This window comes from Lissotriton helveticus, chromosome 3_1 (assembly GCF_964261635.1).
Source record: "Lissotriton helveticus chromosome 3_1, aLisHel1.1, whole genome shotgun sequence".
NCBI classification, from domain to species: Eukaryota; Metazoa; Chordata; class Amphibia; order Caudata; family Salamandridae; genus Lissotriton; species Lissotriton helveticus.
In genome coordinates, this window is record NC_136061.1 from 1,139,863,045 (window position 1) to 1,139,880,798 (window position 17,754).

General features: G+C 46.1%; 1 protein-coding gene across 2 annotated transcripts in view; it reads right to left on the minus strand.

Moving 5' to 3' along the window:
- RIF1 (replication timing regulatory factor 1) overlaps positions 1-17,754 on the minus strand; it is a 357,947-nt gene that overhangs the window by 244,857 nt on the left and 95,336 nt on the right. For both annotated transcript variants that reach the window (XM_078681750.1, XM_078681748.1), the window contains exons 15-17: positions 16,270-16,356; positions 9,004-9,077; positions 898-1,078 (exon numbers count right to left, since the gene is read on the minus strand). In XM_078681750.1, the coding sequence (XP_078537876.1) occupies positions 898-1,078; positions 9,004-9,077; positions 16,270-16,356 (342 nt within the window). The remainder of the gene's footprint in view (positions 1-897; positions 1,079-9,003; positions 9,078-16,269; positions 16,357-17,754) is intronic.

A 17,754-nucleotide genomic window follows, 5' to 3' on the forward strand; every position in this document is an offset into this window, starting at 1 on the left:
GGTCTCGAGGTAGTAGCCAATGGGCCACTGTCCTTAGGGTGACTACACCCTTAGGGTGCTCAACCCACTTGGGGGAGGCACCTTCCCCAATTGGAGGGTGCCTGCCATCTGGAAGTGGCGAGTAGGCAGGACACGCAGATGTGTGCCACGTCGACAATTCACTTTTAGCTGAACCAAAACTTGCAGGCTGCATTAGTGGCAGGTTTGTGGTGCGAGGTCTATGAGGCTGGCATAATACATGCTACGGCCCTTAGAGGCCTTTCCATGGCTACCATGCCCTTGATACCATAGGTACCCCTTACAAGGGGTTTCTAGGTAGGCCATAGTAGTGCAAATTGTAGAAACCTCTGGAACCTCTCATTAGTGGTTTATGACTGGCTTTGTATTTGTTGATTCTCACTAGTTGTCAAACAAATGCTTAAGCCTTCCAGGTTCTGAGAGATACCGCTTACAACAGTTATGCTATTGTGTGCACTTAACTTCATACTTTTTACTCGAGCTACAAGAAAAGAGGTATTGCCTTGGTACTATCGAAGCTGTACACATGTTCAATGGCTGTTGAAATGAATTGTCACCAAGATGCCTCCGTGACTTTGCGGTCACTGTCGATCTCTCCAGCGATTGGGTCCCAAGTAAAAACCCTTACAAGGTAGACTCCACCTTTTTGAAGTCAATAAATTGAGTACCACAGAGTACCATTAAAATAAGTACTGCAAATGAGTTACTTTCATTCACAAAGTTAGACATACCAGAAAGGTGGTATGCAGCACTACAATTGTAATGACATTGCAACAAAAATGTGTGCCAGATCCCACATAGTAATGGATTCAAAACCTGTAAAATTAACCAGCAAGGGAGCAAAAAGTGTGCATTAAGGAAGAAAAGAAAATTCTGTACCTGACTAATTTTCTCAGTTAATGGATTAACTACAATGCTCCACATTCTCCAGACGTGCTCCTTGTTTTCCAGCAGCTTGGCTTGCATGCCGATGACGCCAACAACTGATTCACTAAATGCTAGAGGAGATGTTGGGCCAGACAGAACACAGCTCACAAGGGTTTCCAAGCATATGAAGAACCTAGCAATGCAAATTAAAAGACCCAATTAATAGAGCCTGTTGACCAAAGAAGGTCTTTGATTAAGGTAGGTTTAGGTTTGAGGAAAGAAAGCAGTTCAGTATCCGGCTCTAAACTTTGATTTTGAGGTCTAAATCAAATAGATTGACAAGAGAAAAACATTTGTCTCCAATGGCTATTATGAATCCGTTTCCAGAAAATTTGCTTAGATTACATTCCAATTTTAAGCTGTTAAGATCCGCAGTTGGGCCTGCATTTCCTTGCAGCAAAGTTAAGCAAGGACTAAGCTGCCCTATTACATTAATATGTACTTACCTTAGACAAAGACATCAGAATCAAATTAAAATAATATTTCTGCCTCCATGCAGGGAGTACAAAACCACCTCACCACAAAGAAATACCTCTCTAGTGTCTAAACACAAAAAGAATGCCTAGAAAAGAAACAATTTCTGTCTTTATATGTATATTTTAATAGGCTAGTCATAACATTAAACCAACATACAATGTAAAATGAGTTTAAAATATACATAGTAGTAATCTTTAATGCATAAGCCTTTCACTGTCATTCCTGCCGGCAAGCAAGCCCTTGCATTGAAGGTGAAAAAGTAACCAGAGGATACCTTTGTAGGCTAGCAACTTCACACAGGATTAACCACACAATTTGCTTTCAAGGCAAGAAAGATGCTGAACAGCTACAGAAGGCTGCACAGCAGCAGTTGGTCGTTCAGACCGTTTTGAAGGTCTATTGGAGGATGTAAAGTCTCCAAAATACTCGCACATTTCCTTCACTTCCACTGGCTGCATCATGGAAGAGGCAGGGTTCTCGAAGGCAGCAAGGATTGGAAAAGGTGTTGCATGAAAATGTTGTTCCATCATAGGAGTGTCCAAAGGAGACACGAGAACCACGAAGAATAGCAGCAAAAGTTACACATCAAGAGGACACCACCACCTGAATTATACATCCATTAAGGAAAGTTTGAAACCAAGAACTAGAAATAAGTCAAGCTACTGTTTTGCTAAAAGTTTAGTGGGTTTTTCTGAAATCTACAGCTACAGAAAATATTTCCAATATGGGAAAGTCAAGTTTTGATGTTTGAAGAAGGCATCAATGTGTTGGCACAACTCATGTATTGTTAACCTGTTGCTAATATATAGAAACATTTAGAGTAAGTCAAATAAGGTGCTGGCTTTTTAGCAGCAGTAGGCACTTGTCTTGGTGGCCAGCACACCAGTAACACCCAGTATCATTATACATCAACGTCTGTTGGAAAGTGCCTCTTTTTAGGTCTCGGCTCTAGTGCTGAGCTGACTGGGTATTTGTTAGCTATGCAGTGTATGTATGTCCTTTGCATTAATTTAATTATTTAACCACTATCCCCTGCTACCACGCTGTAAACTGCCCAACATTTTTCTTAATACCAACAAGCTGGTCACGGACGCCAACAAAATAAGTTAAAACAAATATATCACAAATACCTTACTCTCAAACCCACAATGTACCAGCCTGGCTCTACAAGACTGCTGCAGCAGACGTGAGAAATTGGGAAAAGTGACTTCCATTTAGGCTGCCATGGAGCAGTCACGTGACGTTAGGCTGCCATGCAGCAGTCACGTGACGTGAGCGCCTGAGCAGGCACACTTAAGGGGTCAGGCTTGTGAATTTCCTGTAACTCATGCGCTCTACAACCAGATTAGTACAAGTAAAAAATTAAATGTACTTTATCATGGCTAAATCCTGCTATGTTCTGCAGAAACACCACTGCCTTCGGACTTCTGGGTTAATCGGGAGACCAAAGTAGATCTAAAGAACTGGAAACTCTTACAATGATACTAGGAGCAAGGGGGTGAAGGATATAAGATGCCCTACACTCCTACTAGTTTTAGGTGATTCTTTCCCCGGTTACGTATCTAGCCAAGTTATCCAGCAGCCTCTTGGTTGTTTCCTTCATCTCTTTACTTACTTTCAATACTCCGGTCTTTTTATATTTGCCACAAACGTAGTTAAGGGACTTTTTGGGCTGTGGTCCCGACTTACACCTACTAACTGACTTGAGTATTCCTGAAAACCCAAATGTTGGAGCCAAAATGGCTTTATTTTACCTGTCTTCGGTTTGAAATTGCCTCAGATCCAATGTATGACAATTGGGAAAATGCACTCCACCAACTGCTTTTTCAACATCTCCCAATTTCCACTTGTAAAATCTTCATATGTATGTGTTGTGCATTGTGTCAATGAAGTGAACACGCTTACTCAGACTTAAACTGATAAAAAGCATTGGCAAAGCGAAACTGTCTCAGCAATCAGAGCTATAGGCGTTGGAAATGTTAATGCATTTGTGTGTATCAATAAAAATAGCCCCAGAGCCATACACAAAAGGTCTTGGATTGCAGCGACCTACTGGCTTCCCAAATGCTTGTTGACATTGTCACCCCCACTTTTTGCCTGGTATCTGTGCACGGCGACCGGAGGGACCATTTGGGAGCGAACAACTTACATTGACTAAAGTTTGACTATAGGGAGTTGTTCTCACTCCCCCGCCAGTTCGAGTGTTGAACTTCAATAAACTAGGTTCCCCACAGAAACCATCTCAACACATTTGTAGGGCGTATTCCTTGGAAAGGGGTGCCTATTCCCTGCTCCTGGACTAAGGAGGTAGGGGAAGTACCCATGGGAGCTTTTCTTCCTTAAGAATTCCTGAAGAAAGCCGATTAACTGAATCTTTTATTCGGCTGAAAGAGGTCGATGTTTGCTTGCAGAGTGGGGGGGGTAGGTGATTCATTATAGTTCACCATACCTTCATCCACTGGTCAAATTTTTACCTTTTCCTTTTTATTCTGGGCAAGGGAGTCCATAATTAAAGCTAGATTGAGGACATCCTTTGATCCATTTTTACATCACTATTTCTGCACCTTTATTCACATTTTCATCACGTGTATTGTATTTTCTTTATGTGTTGTATTGTCTTCCCCCTCCCCATTGCTCCATCTCCAGCGTTGGCGAGCACAGAGGTGTGTTAGCAACCCTATGATGAAGCATGACACAGCTTGCTGTGTGTGATGAAAGTTTCAGACACCTGGTTATTCTCCCTGGGACCTCAATAGATTATAGCGATCCAGCTACAAGAGTCCTACTTTTTTGTTGTGCGCTTATGGCATAGGAGGACGACGTGGGACATATATTCCTCCTACCCCTTTCTTTCTGTTAGTGTGGTTATCTGTGCAAATTTGACAGAAGGGCACTGAGTTTCTGTTATCTATATTCTCAGTACCAGATCCATATGCCTAAAACTGTACAACTGTCTCCCCAATTGGTAATACTTTTAACACTCCCTGCAAGTCCCTAGTAAATGGCACCTCTGGTACATTGGTACATTGAATAAGGAGCCTAAAGAAGGTCCCTAAGGGCCGCAGCACATAGTGCCATCCTAGGAGACCCTCAGCACCAAAATGCAAACTGCTATCGCAGGCTGCGTGCCATGGTGCAGAGAAAAGTGAAAAGGACATGGCACAAATCCTGTGTGCCATACCTGCACACACTGCACACAGTATAGGTAGCCACCCCTACATCAAGCCTTGCATCCCTAAGGCAGGGTGCAATATACTACATATGTGGACATATCTGCATGATTAGATAAGCTCCTGTGATGTACAAGTTGCTTATCAGATATTACAAGTAACAGGGATGCCATTTTGAGTATATGTGCCGGAAACTCTTATTTGAGTTTCCCAGCTACATGATGGCTTCAGTGAAACTAGATATGTTTGGTATCAAACATCTCGTATTGATAAACCCACACGGATTTCAGTATTGATTTTATTAATACATGCACCCAGAGGATACCTTATAGGTGCCCCCTGAAAATATTTAGACTACTAGTGTGCTGGCTGACTGGTGTAGACCAGACGTACGCGTTACTTACCTTCAGTAACGATGTAACTGGTAGAGAAGATTCTTGCAGCAGATTCCTTCACGTAGAATTATCCCCAGGCGCGAGACTGGATCGGGAAATCTTTTGCCACAGTATCTCTGCGTGCAGAGGGAGGGGGGGTGGTTGAGGGCGGGAGGGGGCCAACCTTGGGCAACTAGAACACATAGGCCTAGAAGTACCTACAGACCGATCCTTCAAAGCACCAAAAAGGGAGGAAGGAACAAATAAACAGGACGAACATCCTGCCAGAAAAGAACGACAGAACGCACGCACTGAAGACAGCCACCCACAGGGAGGCGAATGCAGAAGACCAAGCCAAAGGGTCCTTGCAGAACGGGGTGGAAGGGCGGGCCGTGAAGGAATCTGCAGCTAGAATAGTCTCTACCAGATACCTAGTTATCGAAGGTAAGTAACGAGTACATCTCAGAGACTACTAGCCACAGATTCCTTTACGTAGAAAATATACCACAGCCACACCCAAAGGGAAGGAGGGTCTGCGAGAGGACCCCCCACCAGGCTGGTCATAACAGAGGGTCACACAGGGGCTGAGTTCCAAAGACAAGCCGACGAGCCCCGTCCCTCATGCAAGCAGAAGACCACCAACCCCGGAGGGGCTGAGGGAAAGAAGAGACGAGGCAGCCTATCCTCGCTCAGCAGAGGAAACAAGGCAGGCGAAAAGGAGGCCAAAGCACCCTACACCCATACAGGACAACAAATCTTCCACCCAAGGTCAAATGAAGAGGAGCACCGAAGAAGAGCAACCTAGAGACTCCAAGGAGAAGAGGCAGATAAAAGGCAAGCCTCCCTCCACCGGAAACACACCCAGTGAAGGGCAGCCGAGCCCAACACAGCCAGAAGGCAAAGTCCAGATAGTACGGCTCCGCCCGCAGTAAGCAGGTGGAAGCCGAAAAAGGCAGCTCATGGTCCCCCAGGAAGAACCGTCCAGCGCCACGCATGGACAGACTGCACCCGAAAAGGAACAAGAACTCCAGGACCATCTCATCCCACACAGGAGGAAGAGGAAGTGGAAGAGGAACAGGAGGAGGAGGAAGTGGAAGAGGAACAGGAGGAGGAAGTGAACCCTCAAAGGGAAGCAGCAGCTCCCTCCCACCAGAGCCCTGGTGGAGAACTTCCAGAAGATGATCCGCAGGGAAATGGGCAGCCGGATCACACATGCGCAAAATCCCCACAGCCGTGGAAAAAGCTCAAGTGAAGGCCGCACCCGCCTCTGGAGGGCCCTGCGGTGGGTAAAGCAGCTCCTCCGTAGGCGACGGCTGCAAGGTAAGGCGTTCATTCCCTAAGCCCACCTGAGTTGGGAAGAGCCAGGTCTGAAAGGGAGGAAGGGGGCCGTGGAGTGGGGGACCTGTGGCTCCTCTGGCAAAAACCGCAGCAAAGAGCAGTCCTCTGAGGACGTCAGGGAAAAAGCCATGACGCGGCAGCCCGTCTCCGGCGAGGACGACACCAGCAGGCGCACCAACCTCTGGTGAAGAGGAGGTGTCCGAATAAGAGTCCACAAACTGGCACATGTCTGGCACCGTAGAGTCCGCAACTTGAGGCAGGACATAGTAGTCGTCCAGCGCCAAAGGAGATGCCGGACAGGCGTCCGCCTCGCCACATGGCGCAGGAGACTGGGGCTGGGCCGGAGCAGAGGTGGCTAAGGGACGGCGCTGGAACGGTGCAGACTCAACCTCCAACGAGGCAGCCGCCTGCGTGGAGGGACGAGAGGGACCCGGGGAGTGACAAGGAGTCCCGCCAGCCTCGACCCATGAGAGGACGAGAGGGGCCCCCCGACCCCTTTGGCGCCGCCAAGGCCGACTACCTCCGACAAGGCAGCCGCCTGCGTGGAGAGACGAGAGGGGCACGGGGAGGGATGTGGGGTCCCCCGCCAGCCTCGACCCATGATGGGATGATGGGGGTCCGCTGATCCCTGTGGCACCACCAGGGCCAGCAGCTGCCGGCACCGAAGAGGTGTCACCTCGGCCTCAGTCAAGATCGCCGCCTGTCCATAGGGCCGAGAGGGGCTCGGGGATGCGACCCGAGCCCCGGCGACCTTCCGCAACACCACAGGGACTCCCGCAGGAGTTTGCGGCAAAACAGATGCGCCGTGGTCCGACGGAGGGACCCCCGAAGGGCAGCACCCCAACGGCACCACATCCTCCAAGCCTGGAGCTGAGCCACTCGGCGCCGGAGACGCCACGGAGGGCCCCGCACAACGCAAGGGATCCGCCAACGTCCCAGGAGGGGAAGGAGGAGGAGGAGGAGGAGGAGGAGGAAGAGGAGGAGGAGGAAGAGGAGGAGGAGGAGGAGGAGGAGGTGGAGCCAACGAGACCTGCAAAGCCGCCGCATATGTCCCCATCTGGGCTCTCGACGCCCCCTCACCAGGAAACTGTGGATAAGGGGACGATACATGGGGCCGCATCACCCACGGAGAACCCACACCCCCCAACAGGCCGGAAACCAGCCCTCGAGTACAAACTGCGACACTTACAGACATGTGAACGACGCTCTTGCGGCATACGAGAGGGACGAGGACGACTGCTTCGAAACATTCAGCAGAAGCTGATCAAGGTGAGGAAGCCAATCTGGACATGCGAGCCGAGAAAAGTTTCATCCGGCACTCGCGCCGCGACTTCGGCTTCAACTGCTGGCACGCCTCGCAATTCGGTGGTCGTGATGTTCCCCCAAGCACCACATGCAAATGTGGTGAGGGTCCGTCGCCGACATCAGGCGTCCACAAGACAAGCAGGTCTTAAAGTCCGAAGGCATTCACACACTGTTTCCACAAACACGCAATAGCGAAAGAGAAAGGCCTAGACAGGCCCAGAGCACAAACAGGATCTGCGTTGCACGCCGAAAAGGAAAAAAACTGATGTATGCGCGCCGGGGTGGGACATGTGACCTCGCTGATGTCACATACCCAGACCACACAGCATGCGGAGATGCTGTGGCAAAAGATTTTCCGGATCCAGTCTCGCGCCTGGGGATAATTCTACGTGAAGGAATCTGCGGTTAGAAGTCTATCAGATCAGGGACTACAAAATCTCCTGAAAAGATTTGTTGGCAGCTTTGGAGAAACTCCGTTTAGAGGTGAACGTCAGTAAGACCAAATTTATGGCATTTAAACCACACACCTTGTTTAGAGGCAAGTTGAAAATGGGGGATACCTTCCCAGAACAAGTAAACAATAGATTATGTGTGGGTAATGCTTACAGACATACTACCATGGACCCTACATATTTCCAAGAGCCAGCATTCACGAGTTGCAATGTGTCTTAGCCAGGCAGCGGGTGTTGTTAAGGTAGACAGCTTACCTGGTGGGCCTTCCTCAATCCCTCCAGGACGCCTCCACTATAGAGTCCTGTAACAGCCTAAAGCCGCTAGATTACGCAAGGGCCTCTCCTATTCCTGCATAGTGACGCTTTCCAGGGAAGCGCCGGAAGAGATCTGTTGGTGGTTAGCCAACATGGACACCTGGAACAGAAAAGCGATTGGGTTTGCCCTGGACAGTCAGATGCCAGCAGGTCAGGTTGGGGCACAAGATATGCCAAATTCTCCACCAGCAGTTTGTAGTCTCCTCAATTGTTTGGAGCGGTTGGCCAGGTCCTTTGCAGTCCACTGCTGGATCAAAGACTCCATCCAGTCAGCTCAGTTCAACAAGCTTTATTCAGTGTGTACAACATCTAGTCATGTGTGCTCCTCAAGATGAACGCATTGGTGGTGCAGTACATCCATCATCTGGGGGGGCACCCAGTCCAAAGCTGATCATGCCCTCAAAACATCTTAATTTGCATTTTTGTGGGTGTTGTGGTAGCAACACAGGCACCTACTAAAGTTTAATTTTCCATTATCAATAGTTCTCCAATACAAAACTGGTATTCTGTTTACATTAGGGACAACAATCCAAAACCTGTGCAGGAAGATACATATTTTTAAAACATTTCTCACATAAAACATACTAGTGCGACAAGCTTACAAAATGCACAGAATAGAAACCTTACCTTTCTTCCACTGCACACTGTTCCAAGACACAACTATGGAAAAGTAGCTGAATTATGAACAAAGCAGGTGTTCCCTAGGGGAAAAAAATATTAACTATTCAGCAATACTATGGGATCCAGTCTTAAAGTAAAAACAAAAAAATTCAGTCATCTCATACAATGAATAGGTTACTTATAGCATTGTTACTGCAAGGGGGCCCCACTCTGCACTGTAAATTAAGAGCAAGATCTCAACTACAGAGGAGAAACTGTCTCAGATATGTAAACAGAGCAAACACCCCATAGGAACACTGATTTTTGCATAGCTCATAACTCTGTTCCCACATATAACAAAAACCTGGTAAAATAATTGTTTTTAAACCATCATCCCTTTAAGTATTTTGAAGATTAGTTGAATGGAGTAGAAGTTAAACATTCTAAGAAGTCTACCTGGGTTGGAGAAAGGAGGGGTAAAGGGTGAAGAGCACTGACCAGGATACAGTTTGGCATGGCTCGGACTTCAGGATCCTAGAAGAACAGGTCAAGATGAGCAGCTGACTGCAAAAAATCCACATGGTAGAGAGCCACTGTGCAACTGCAGTACACCTGGGGAGTTTGCAAATGTTATTCGCATCTTCTTGGATCGAAGTGAATGACCTCAAGCCCTCCCCAGATTAAAGATGGCACCCCAGGTGACTGGGAGACAGTCAGATGAAGATGGGCTTGCAGTCCACGGAGTTCAAGGGAGTGAAGATAAGTATAAGGGGAGGCCACAAGGCAGCACCAAACTGACACCCTCAGGAGGGGCCTAGTGCAGGGTGCGAACACAGTCTCAACTGCACAGGAGGGGCCTAGTGCAGAGTGCGAACACAGTCTCAACTGCACAGGAGGGGCCTAGTGCAGAGTGCGAACACAGTCTCAACTGCACAGGAGGGGCCTAGTGCAGAGTGCGAACACAGTCTCAACTGCACAGGAGGGGCCTAGTGCAGAGTGCGAACACAGTCTCAACTGCACAGGAGGGGCCTAGTGCAGAGTGCGAACACAGTCTCAACTGCACAGGAGGGGCCTAGTGCAGAGTGCGAACACAGTAGTGCAGAGTGCGAACACAGTCAACTGCACAGGAGGGGCCTAGTGCAGAGTGCGAACACAGTCAACTGCACAGGAGGGGCCTAGTGCAGAGTGCGAACACAGTCTCAACTGCACAGGAGGGGCCTAGTGCAGAGTGCGAACACAGTCTCAACTGCACAGGAGGGGCCTAGTGCAGAGTGCGAACACAGTCTCAACTGCACAGGAGGGGCCTAGTGCAGAGTGCGAACACAGTCTCAACTGCACAGGAGGGGCCTAGTGCAGAGTGCGAACACAGTCTCAACTGCACAGGAGGGGCCTAGTGCAGAGTGCGAACACAGTCTCAACTGCACAGGAGGGGCCTAGTGCAGAGTGCGAACACAGTCTCAACTGCACAGGAGGGGCCTAGTGCAGAGTGCGAACACAGGGTTGGCGCCCAATGAAATTCAATGTGGGAGATAAAGGTTGAAGAAAGGCTCCAGGCTCAGGCCAGACAAAGAAAACCCACAGCTGCCAAGACAAGCAGAGATGCTAGGGGATGTAGGGACACCCATTTGTCAGGGGCTTCAAGGCGCAGGGGATTTGGGTGCACAGGTGTCCTTAGACGCCTGAAAACAGCTTACCAGGCAGGTCAATGTCAGGGAGAGTCTTCGAATTAAGGCTGCCAGTGTCAAGATGGAGTCTGACAGGGCTCACCTCCCAGTGGATGTGTGCTCATAAGCGCTGGTGAACCTTAACATAACCGATGGGCCACTTGCACTCGGGCCGTGGGAGTCTGGTGCAGAGGTAGATACAGGTGAGCTTGCGGTTCCTCAGGGCAGTAATTTTCAATTCTGTGTAGATGGTTCTTCTTGACAGGTCTGCTGTCCATGGGAGATTTAGAGTCTTCATTAAAGGCAGGCAGTCCTCCCCGGGTTTTGGAGGTCACTGGGCCTGCTGGACAAGTAGTCTTATTGTATAAGAGGCGAAAGGCAGCAGACAGGCAGGGCTGTAGTCAGTCACTGTACATTCTCTCGAGCTAAAGCAGCTCTTCGGTGTCGGGGCTTCTGAGGTCATCGTAGATCAGATTTCAGGGTCTGGAGGAGCCAACTAAATACTAGATTTAGGGGCATTACAGGGGAGTAATAGGTAGGGACCAATGGGTTCCTTACCTGGGGTGTCTACACCAACTTTTATGCCACCCTACTGTGGGAGAAGGGCATAACCTTGGCCCTGATTGGATAAGTCCTACCATCTTCAAGATGGTTGGCACTGAAAGATGTGTTCTTCTTCGCCTCCAGCACCTAAGGAGTGGAGTTGGCCAAGGCGGGGGCACCTCCTATTCTTACTAAGTTTTGCTACAAGGTCTCCTGCCCAAAAGCGGGGACTGCCATCTGCTGCTTGCAGCAAAGGCTGGGGTTGGATTACAAAGGCGGCAGGTCTTTAAAGCTTTCCTCTCGAGCACTGCGCCCATCCTGGGGGAGGAGGTAAGACACCTCCACCCAGGAAGTGTTTTGATTCTGGCCACAGAGGCTCTCGACCAAGAGGTTCAGAAACATGCATGGTGGTGGCAGGCTGCCTAAATCCAATCAGAGACTACACCATGGTTGTTAGGTTTTCAGGGGGCACCTCTGAGGTGCCCTCTGGGTACATAGCTCAAATCCCACACTGGCATTAAGTTTTAAGTTTATTTTATTATGCTTAATTAATTAAAACCATTGCATACAAAAAGGTAAAATATCTTAGTTTTCGATAAAATCATTATAAAAAATCCCCAGCTTTTTGTCAGCAACGATAGAATCACTTGTGAGATTTTACATCACGTTAAAAAAAGTGCCCAAATTATTAAAACATTCTGCACGTTAGCCATGTTGACTAAGTGTTATTTCGACTGTGGACGTGCTTATAAAGTTCAAATCGGTTCTTGTAATGAGTAGTGGTGTGGCTGCTCGGTCTGGTGCTTCATTCTTTTTGCAGTTATGTCGAAGAATTTAAATAGCCGGCAATTTAACTGGACGAGTTCAGGGTTAAGGCACAGCATTACCGCATGTCTGCACGATCTGACTCCGTACTGTTTGAACGCTGGCTTTAGCGGAGTGATCCTTATGTCTTTTAACATATTACAGGTGCATATGACGTGAATTGCGTCTAAAACGCCGCTGCAACAGAGCTGGACTCCTCCCGTTCTCTCCCAAGGCGACATAAATTGGTTGAAGGGGCCAACCCCCAGTCGGAGTCTTAGGAATTTTCCCTTGATATGAATTTTTAATCCCATTTTCAGGTAGAGCTGGGGTTTTAGCATTTTGTATGTGTGTAGGACCATCCAATCGTGCGATCATTTAGCTAATTTTTTTTCCCTCTTTTGCGGATAGTAAACTAGTTACCTTTGATGTTTTTTTTTAATGCAAGATAATTCGGCGGGACGTCGCACAGCTGTTAAACCTAGGTGTGTAATAGATTACTGGAGAAAGACTTATTGGTGATTTTCCTGGGTGGGAAAGTTCCATCCATAGTTGGTCGTTCAGGGTTCCTTTTTCATCGCCTTAAATTTTATGCCAACATTTCACATATGCTCCCATGCGTTCAAGTGACTGTTTTTGTAGCCCAAATTGCACTCCTATTTGGGCCGGGGAGACCATTCTGGGGAGTTGAAAGATTGCTCGGTATGAGTTGGATATTATATTGTCAAGAGTTGTTGCGTCTTTTCCCTTCAATACTTCACTCCCGTTAAGTAATGGTTGGCTGGAGTTTTGCTTGCAAAACCCTTAGCAAAGGGTCAAACGTCGGGTCTGGTAAGAGCTTCTTTAGGGGCTTTATGGCTTAGTAGATCGTTACCCCCTTTCTCCGCAAATATTCTATTTGCGGATTTGAAGAGTTATTTTGGTCCAGTATTACCCCTAGGTATTTGTAGCTTACTCCTTGATCCAATCAATGGCATTAGTGGGCGTTTATTAAGAGGAGGTGTTTGGTACCAAATAATCCTGGGTTCATTGAAGCCATCATCGTGTGAGAACTCAAATTGTTAGTTTCCAGCCCATGTACTCCCCATGGCTTCCTTGGCACTTACAATATTAAGGAATAGGCCTACATATTGTAGGGTATACCTGCTCATGCAGAGATATATTGCACCCTGCCTTAGGGCTTGTAAGGCCTGCTAGAGGGGTGACTTACCTATACTTTAGGCAGTGCTGGTTGGCATAGCACACAGGCAGTGTGCATTGTTTGTCGTTTTTGACTGCACCAGGGCATGCAAGCTGCAGTGACAGGTCTTCAGGGGACCCTAGGGGACCCTTTTTAGATCCCATGCCCTGGGTACCATTTATTAGGAACTTACAGGGGGATGAAGTTGCCAATCGTGGTACAGTTTCAGGGAAGAAGCACAAGCATATGGAACCTGGTTGGCAGGGACAGTGTGCACTACAATTGAAACCATATCATTTTCAAGGCAAAAAGATTTTCTCACAGAGTCGATGCCCATGCACTTCCGAAGAGGAAGAGTCACTCTACCACGTGGCTCAAAACACTTATTTGAAGACAAACAAACTGCACACATCCATACCAAACACTAGATGGCAGAAGTATGCAAAGCAGGTGTATCTAAAGCCACACATGCCTCGAACACCTATTTCGTAGTGTTGGGTGCAACTCTTTGTTAGGGTGAAGGGATCATGTTCTATTTTAACTGGAAATAAGCAGCTAGTGCTTCAATTGACTGTTTCCAAGTCAGATATCAGTAAATCAGCAACCCTCACATTTTAGGCCTTTGTCTGGCACATGTGTCCCAATAATGTATACTGTTTGCAAACACTGGAGTAAATACTCTGAAGCTAGCCCTAAACCTAGGCACTCTCTTTCAGGATAGCAAAGGCAACAGAGCTAAAAGTTATCAAAACACCTAGCGTTAAAAATAATAAATCTTTGAGATTGGATTTCAGCCCCATAAGGCGCTTGCAGTACATAAAATTATCATTTTAACTGCTCTTTATACTTAAGATGTTAATAAAAGTCCTGTCTTTTTCAGAGATCTTACAGTGGATGGATATGGAATTGTGGTGCTGTAGTATGATGTATTGAAGTGTATCTCCAGCCATCTCCTTGATTAAGCCCAGGCTGTTTACCACTTGGAAGTTGTGTGTCAAAAGGGAGGAACTTAATTAGCCAACAAGGGAACAATAGTGGCCCTTGGACACCAGTGGCAAAGGGATATTGCCCAGGAGCCACATATTGCCCAGGAGCCACTTATTGCTCCAGAAAAACTCTCATACTTGAGTTATCTGTCCTTGTTTATCATTCTAATTTGAAACCAACAAGATAGTTCAGAAGTAAACATTAACTGCAAAAACTTGGTGTAATATGCAGATAAAATGCTAAGTCTTATTCAGGCAGTCATCCTTTCAAGGTCAATAAAATGGACAACACAGATGTGCAATGTTAGCATCTTTCAATTACAATGCTAGGAAACTACTAAATCAGTGGCAGCTTGTACCTATAAAATCACTTGCATCTTGGTTGACTGCCTTCAACTCAACATTTATGTATGTCATCTGTGCCTGGCTTTCATTTTCCCTATAGTCATACCTTGTATTTGCCAATCTGTTTTCTCATCCCAGCAAACCTGCCACCTTTGGTAAAATTCACCCAGCAGGTCAGCTCCTTGATGCGTCCCCATTGGAACGGTTGACCATCTTAAGAGTTTCTATAGAAGTGTCACACAATCTTAACTTTCCAAATTGTCCTCGTATCTCCACCCCGAGCTGGTAACTATCACTAATCTCGTACAGCCTTGAAGAGCTAGTAGGCATTATAGTGGCCTTGAATACAGAGTGTATGACAATTGCTAATTCTTTTAGCTCACTAATTCCTGGTCTGGCACCTTCTGGTACGGTCTTTATCTTCATCCTAGAGGTAACTAGCACCTTTTCCTGAAAGACCGGTACATGTACTTTGTATTCAACTGCTCTAGGAAAATAGAAATCCAGCACTGGAGTAGGGAAGGGTTATTTCATGCTTGCTGAGAATTCATGTTGATGTTATGCATTGCTTCCTAACATAATCCCAAAAGGAAACAGACACGAGACTTAACATGCCCGCCATCTCCTCCAACATATGCAGTGAATGCGACATTATACACTCGTGAACAGGCATTTTTACTATAAGGTAGTGACTGCAAAGATTGAATGAATTGCCCCTTGACCTTTAATCATCCAACTGCTAATAACAGCAAGATTAGAGCCTTAGCACGTGGAATTAGAATGAAGTTTGTAGGAAACTGGTGAAGGATACACATTGTGTACATTTCTCCCAGTAAATAAAAACGTTTTCAAAAAACAAGAAATTGAGAAAACTGTATTAACTATTTAAAGACTAGGAAGGAGTGCAGTGGTATTCCCACAATGATTTGCATTCTCAGAGATATGTAAATATAAAACCCCAGTGTACAACAAAATAGTATTCCTTTTGTGGTCTTAAGGAGATCAGTGTTGCGGACAGAACTGGATTGTTATAAGCACTCAAAGTAATGTAAGCGGCGATTTTGTTAATCGTTAACAGTGAACACTTGAAATCAAGAATAATACGGAGATGAATGATTTTCTTAGTTGGAAGTATTGCATTCTACTTGGGGAAAGCCTGACATAACTTAAACAGGATACCAAGTATATACAATGTACAAAACAAGCTAGTTATAAAATGGAAAATGACCAAAACTGTTCAGGTTTGCAGCACTTTGAAACAAGAAACTCTTTTTTACCTGGTATCTGGTTTGGGGGTGCCCCTCTTGCAGTGAAATCTGAGAAACAGAAAAAGTATCTACTGTGCAGGCGCACTAAGTTTATGCAAATATAGGAATATTGCAATATTTAAAAAAAACAAAAATTAAAAACCTGCAATAGGTTTAAACATATGCCAATCAAAGACAATGTTCAGCCTACAAACTGTGCTATTCATTAAGTCTCTTCAAGCCTTTGGTACCCATAATTTTGCTAGATTCATGGTGAAACTGATGGCATCAGAATACATTTATAAATAAGAAAAGAGGCACTGAATAACAGATACTACTCGTCTATTCCAGCCACCGTGTTTAACATCAAGATGGCAAGCCGAAGCTAAGACAGAAGAGTTTGAATTCAATCAGGAACCCCCAATTTCCAAGGACATTTGTGTTTTTTTTTTAATAGGCTTGTGTAGACTCCGAACACAGTATTCAGTATTTTGTTCAATTAGGAAAATGAAAAAGCAACGTACATGCAAAAGATCCATGTTGGCCATCTGATAGGCTGGCGACCCCAGAGCTTTCTGTGGCAGTCCTTTAATAGTGCTTTCAATAAGTGTCTGAAAAGTAGAGAACACATTTTTCATTTGGGAAGAAAATACAATCTGCAAAACAAGCAATTTTAGAAGCAGAGATTGGTAACTCATATCCTCGCCCTGATCCACCACCTCACCCCCACTCCTATTTAGTTTTAAGTCATACATAATGGAATCACCATTTGTGCATTGAATTGAAAATCTTCCGCTGTAGGGACTTTACTGTTAGGATAGAAACCCTAAAAAAATCAATTAGCCAAATATGGTGCTCATGAACTTACAAGGTGTGTTAAGATAGTCAATGTAACAGTTACCAAGGTGCTATGAAAGCAAGAACTGTATCAAACTCTGTCGAACTCTATCAACAAACGATAACCAGCATGGTTGATGCTTCTAGAAGTCCTGCCATTTTTGGTCAGGCTTTGGGCTCAACCACCTTAGCCCTGGAGGTAAGCCAAGTCCAGTCCCCTGTGCGCACAAGAACCTAATCACAAGTGCAACAGCCCAATGGCAGCTTAACTAATGTTATAACTTACACTCCATTCTCACCCTCTTGCAGGAAAGCAATGTAACAATGGAGTTGATGGCCACGCACACTATTACCAAGAGGAAGAGTCACCTTACCTCGTGACACGAAATACTTCTTCAAAGAAAAACAACTTGTACACATCTGGACCCAACACTAGACGACAGGAGCATGCAAAGCATGTGCAACTACAGCCACACATGCCTCGAGCAATCTGAATTCAAAAGGAATTTTAAACCCTTCCATGCTGCCGTCGGCCATTGGCCGACGGCAGCACTATCTCGCTGGTGCTGCCGTCGGCCAATGGCCGACGCGGCCCCGCCCGTTTTGCGGAAGTGCCGCACTTCCGCAAAATCGCGGCCACATGGAAGGTGTTAAAACCCAGTAAATCTATATATGTAAATATTCCTTTGAAGCAACGGATACCTTTCATAACCAAAATATTTTAACGTGTATTGAAACTAAAGCACAAATACAGCCTACGCTGGAGACGATTCTTACAGCTTACCATTATGATTAAGACAAACCAGAACGTTGATTTTGATGAATACAAACATTAAAGAATAACCACAATTATAGCTAATTACATTTAGAAAGGTTACAATTCGTGTTACTCTTCCTTTGAGTCTACTTTCTGTGCACTGCTTGCTGTCTTGTAGCTTTATTATCCATCACCCTTCAATTTATTCACATCTCCCAACTGAATCGCCTTAAAATATGCAATGGCAGTCAACGCTGCAGCTGCATTTCAGGTTCATAACCTCTTATGGCAGACCAAGGAAAAGTAGTAACAGTCAAAGCACAGCACACTTTGAAAACTCATTTACAGGTTTCAGCCAGCCAACATTTTGTGAAACCTGAAGCCCCTTGGAATGAGATTTGCAGCGCTAGGCTCT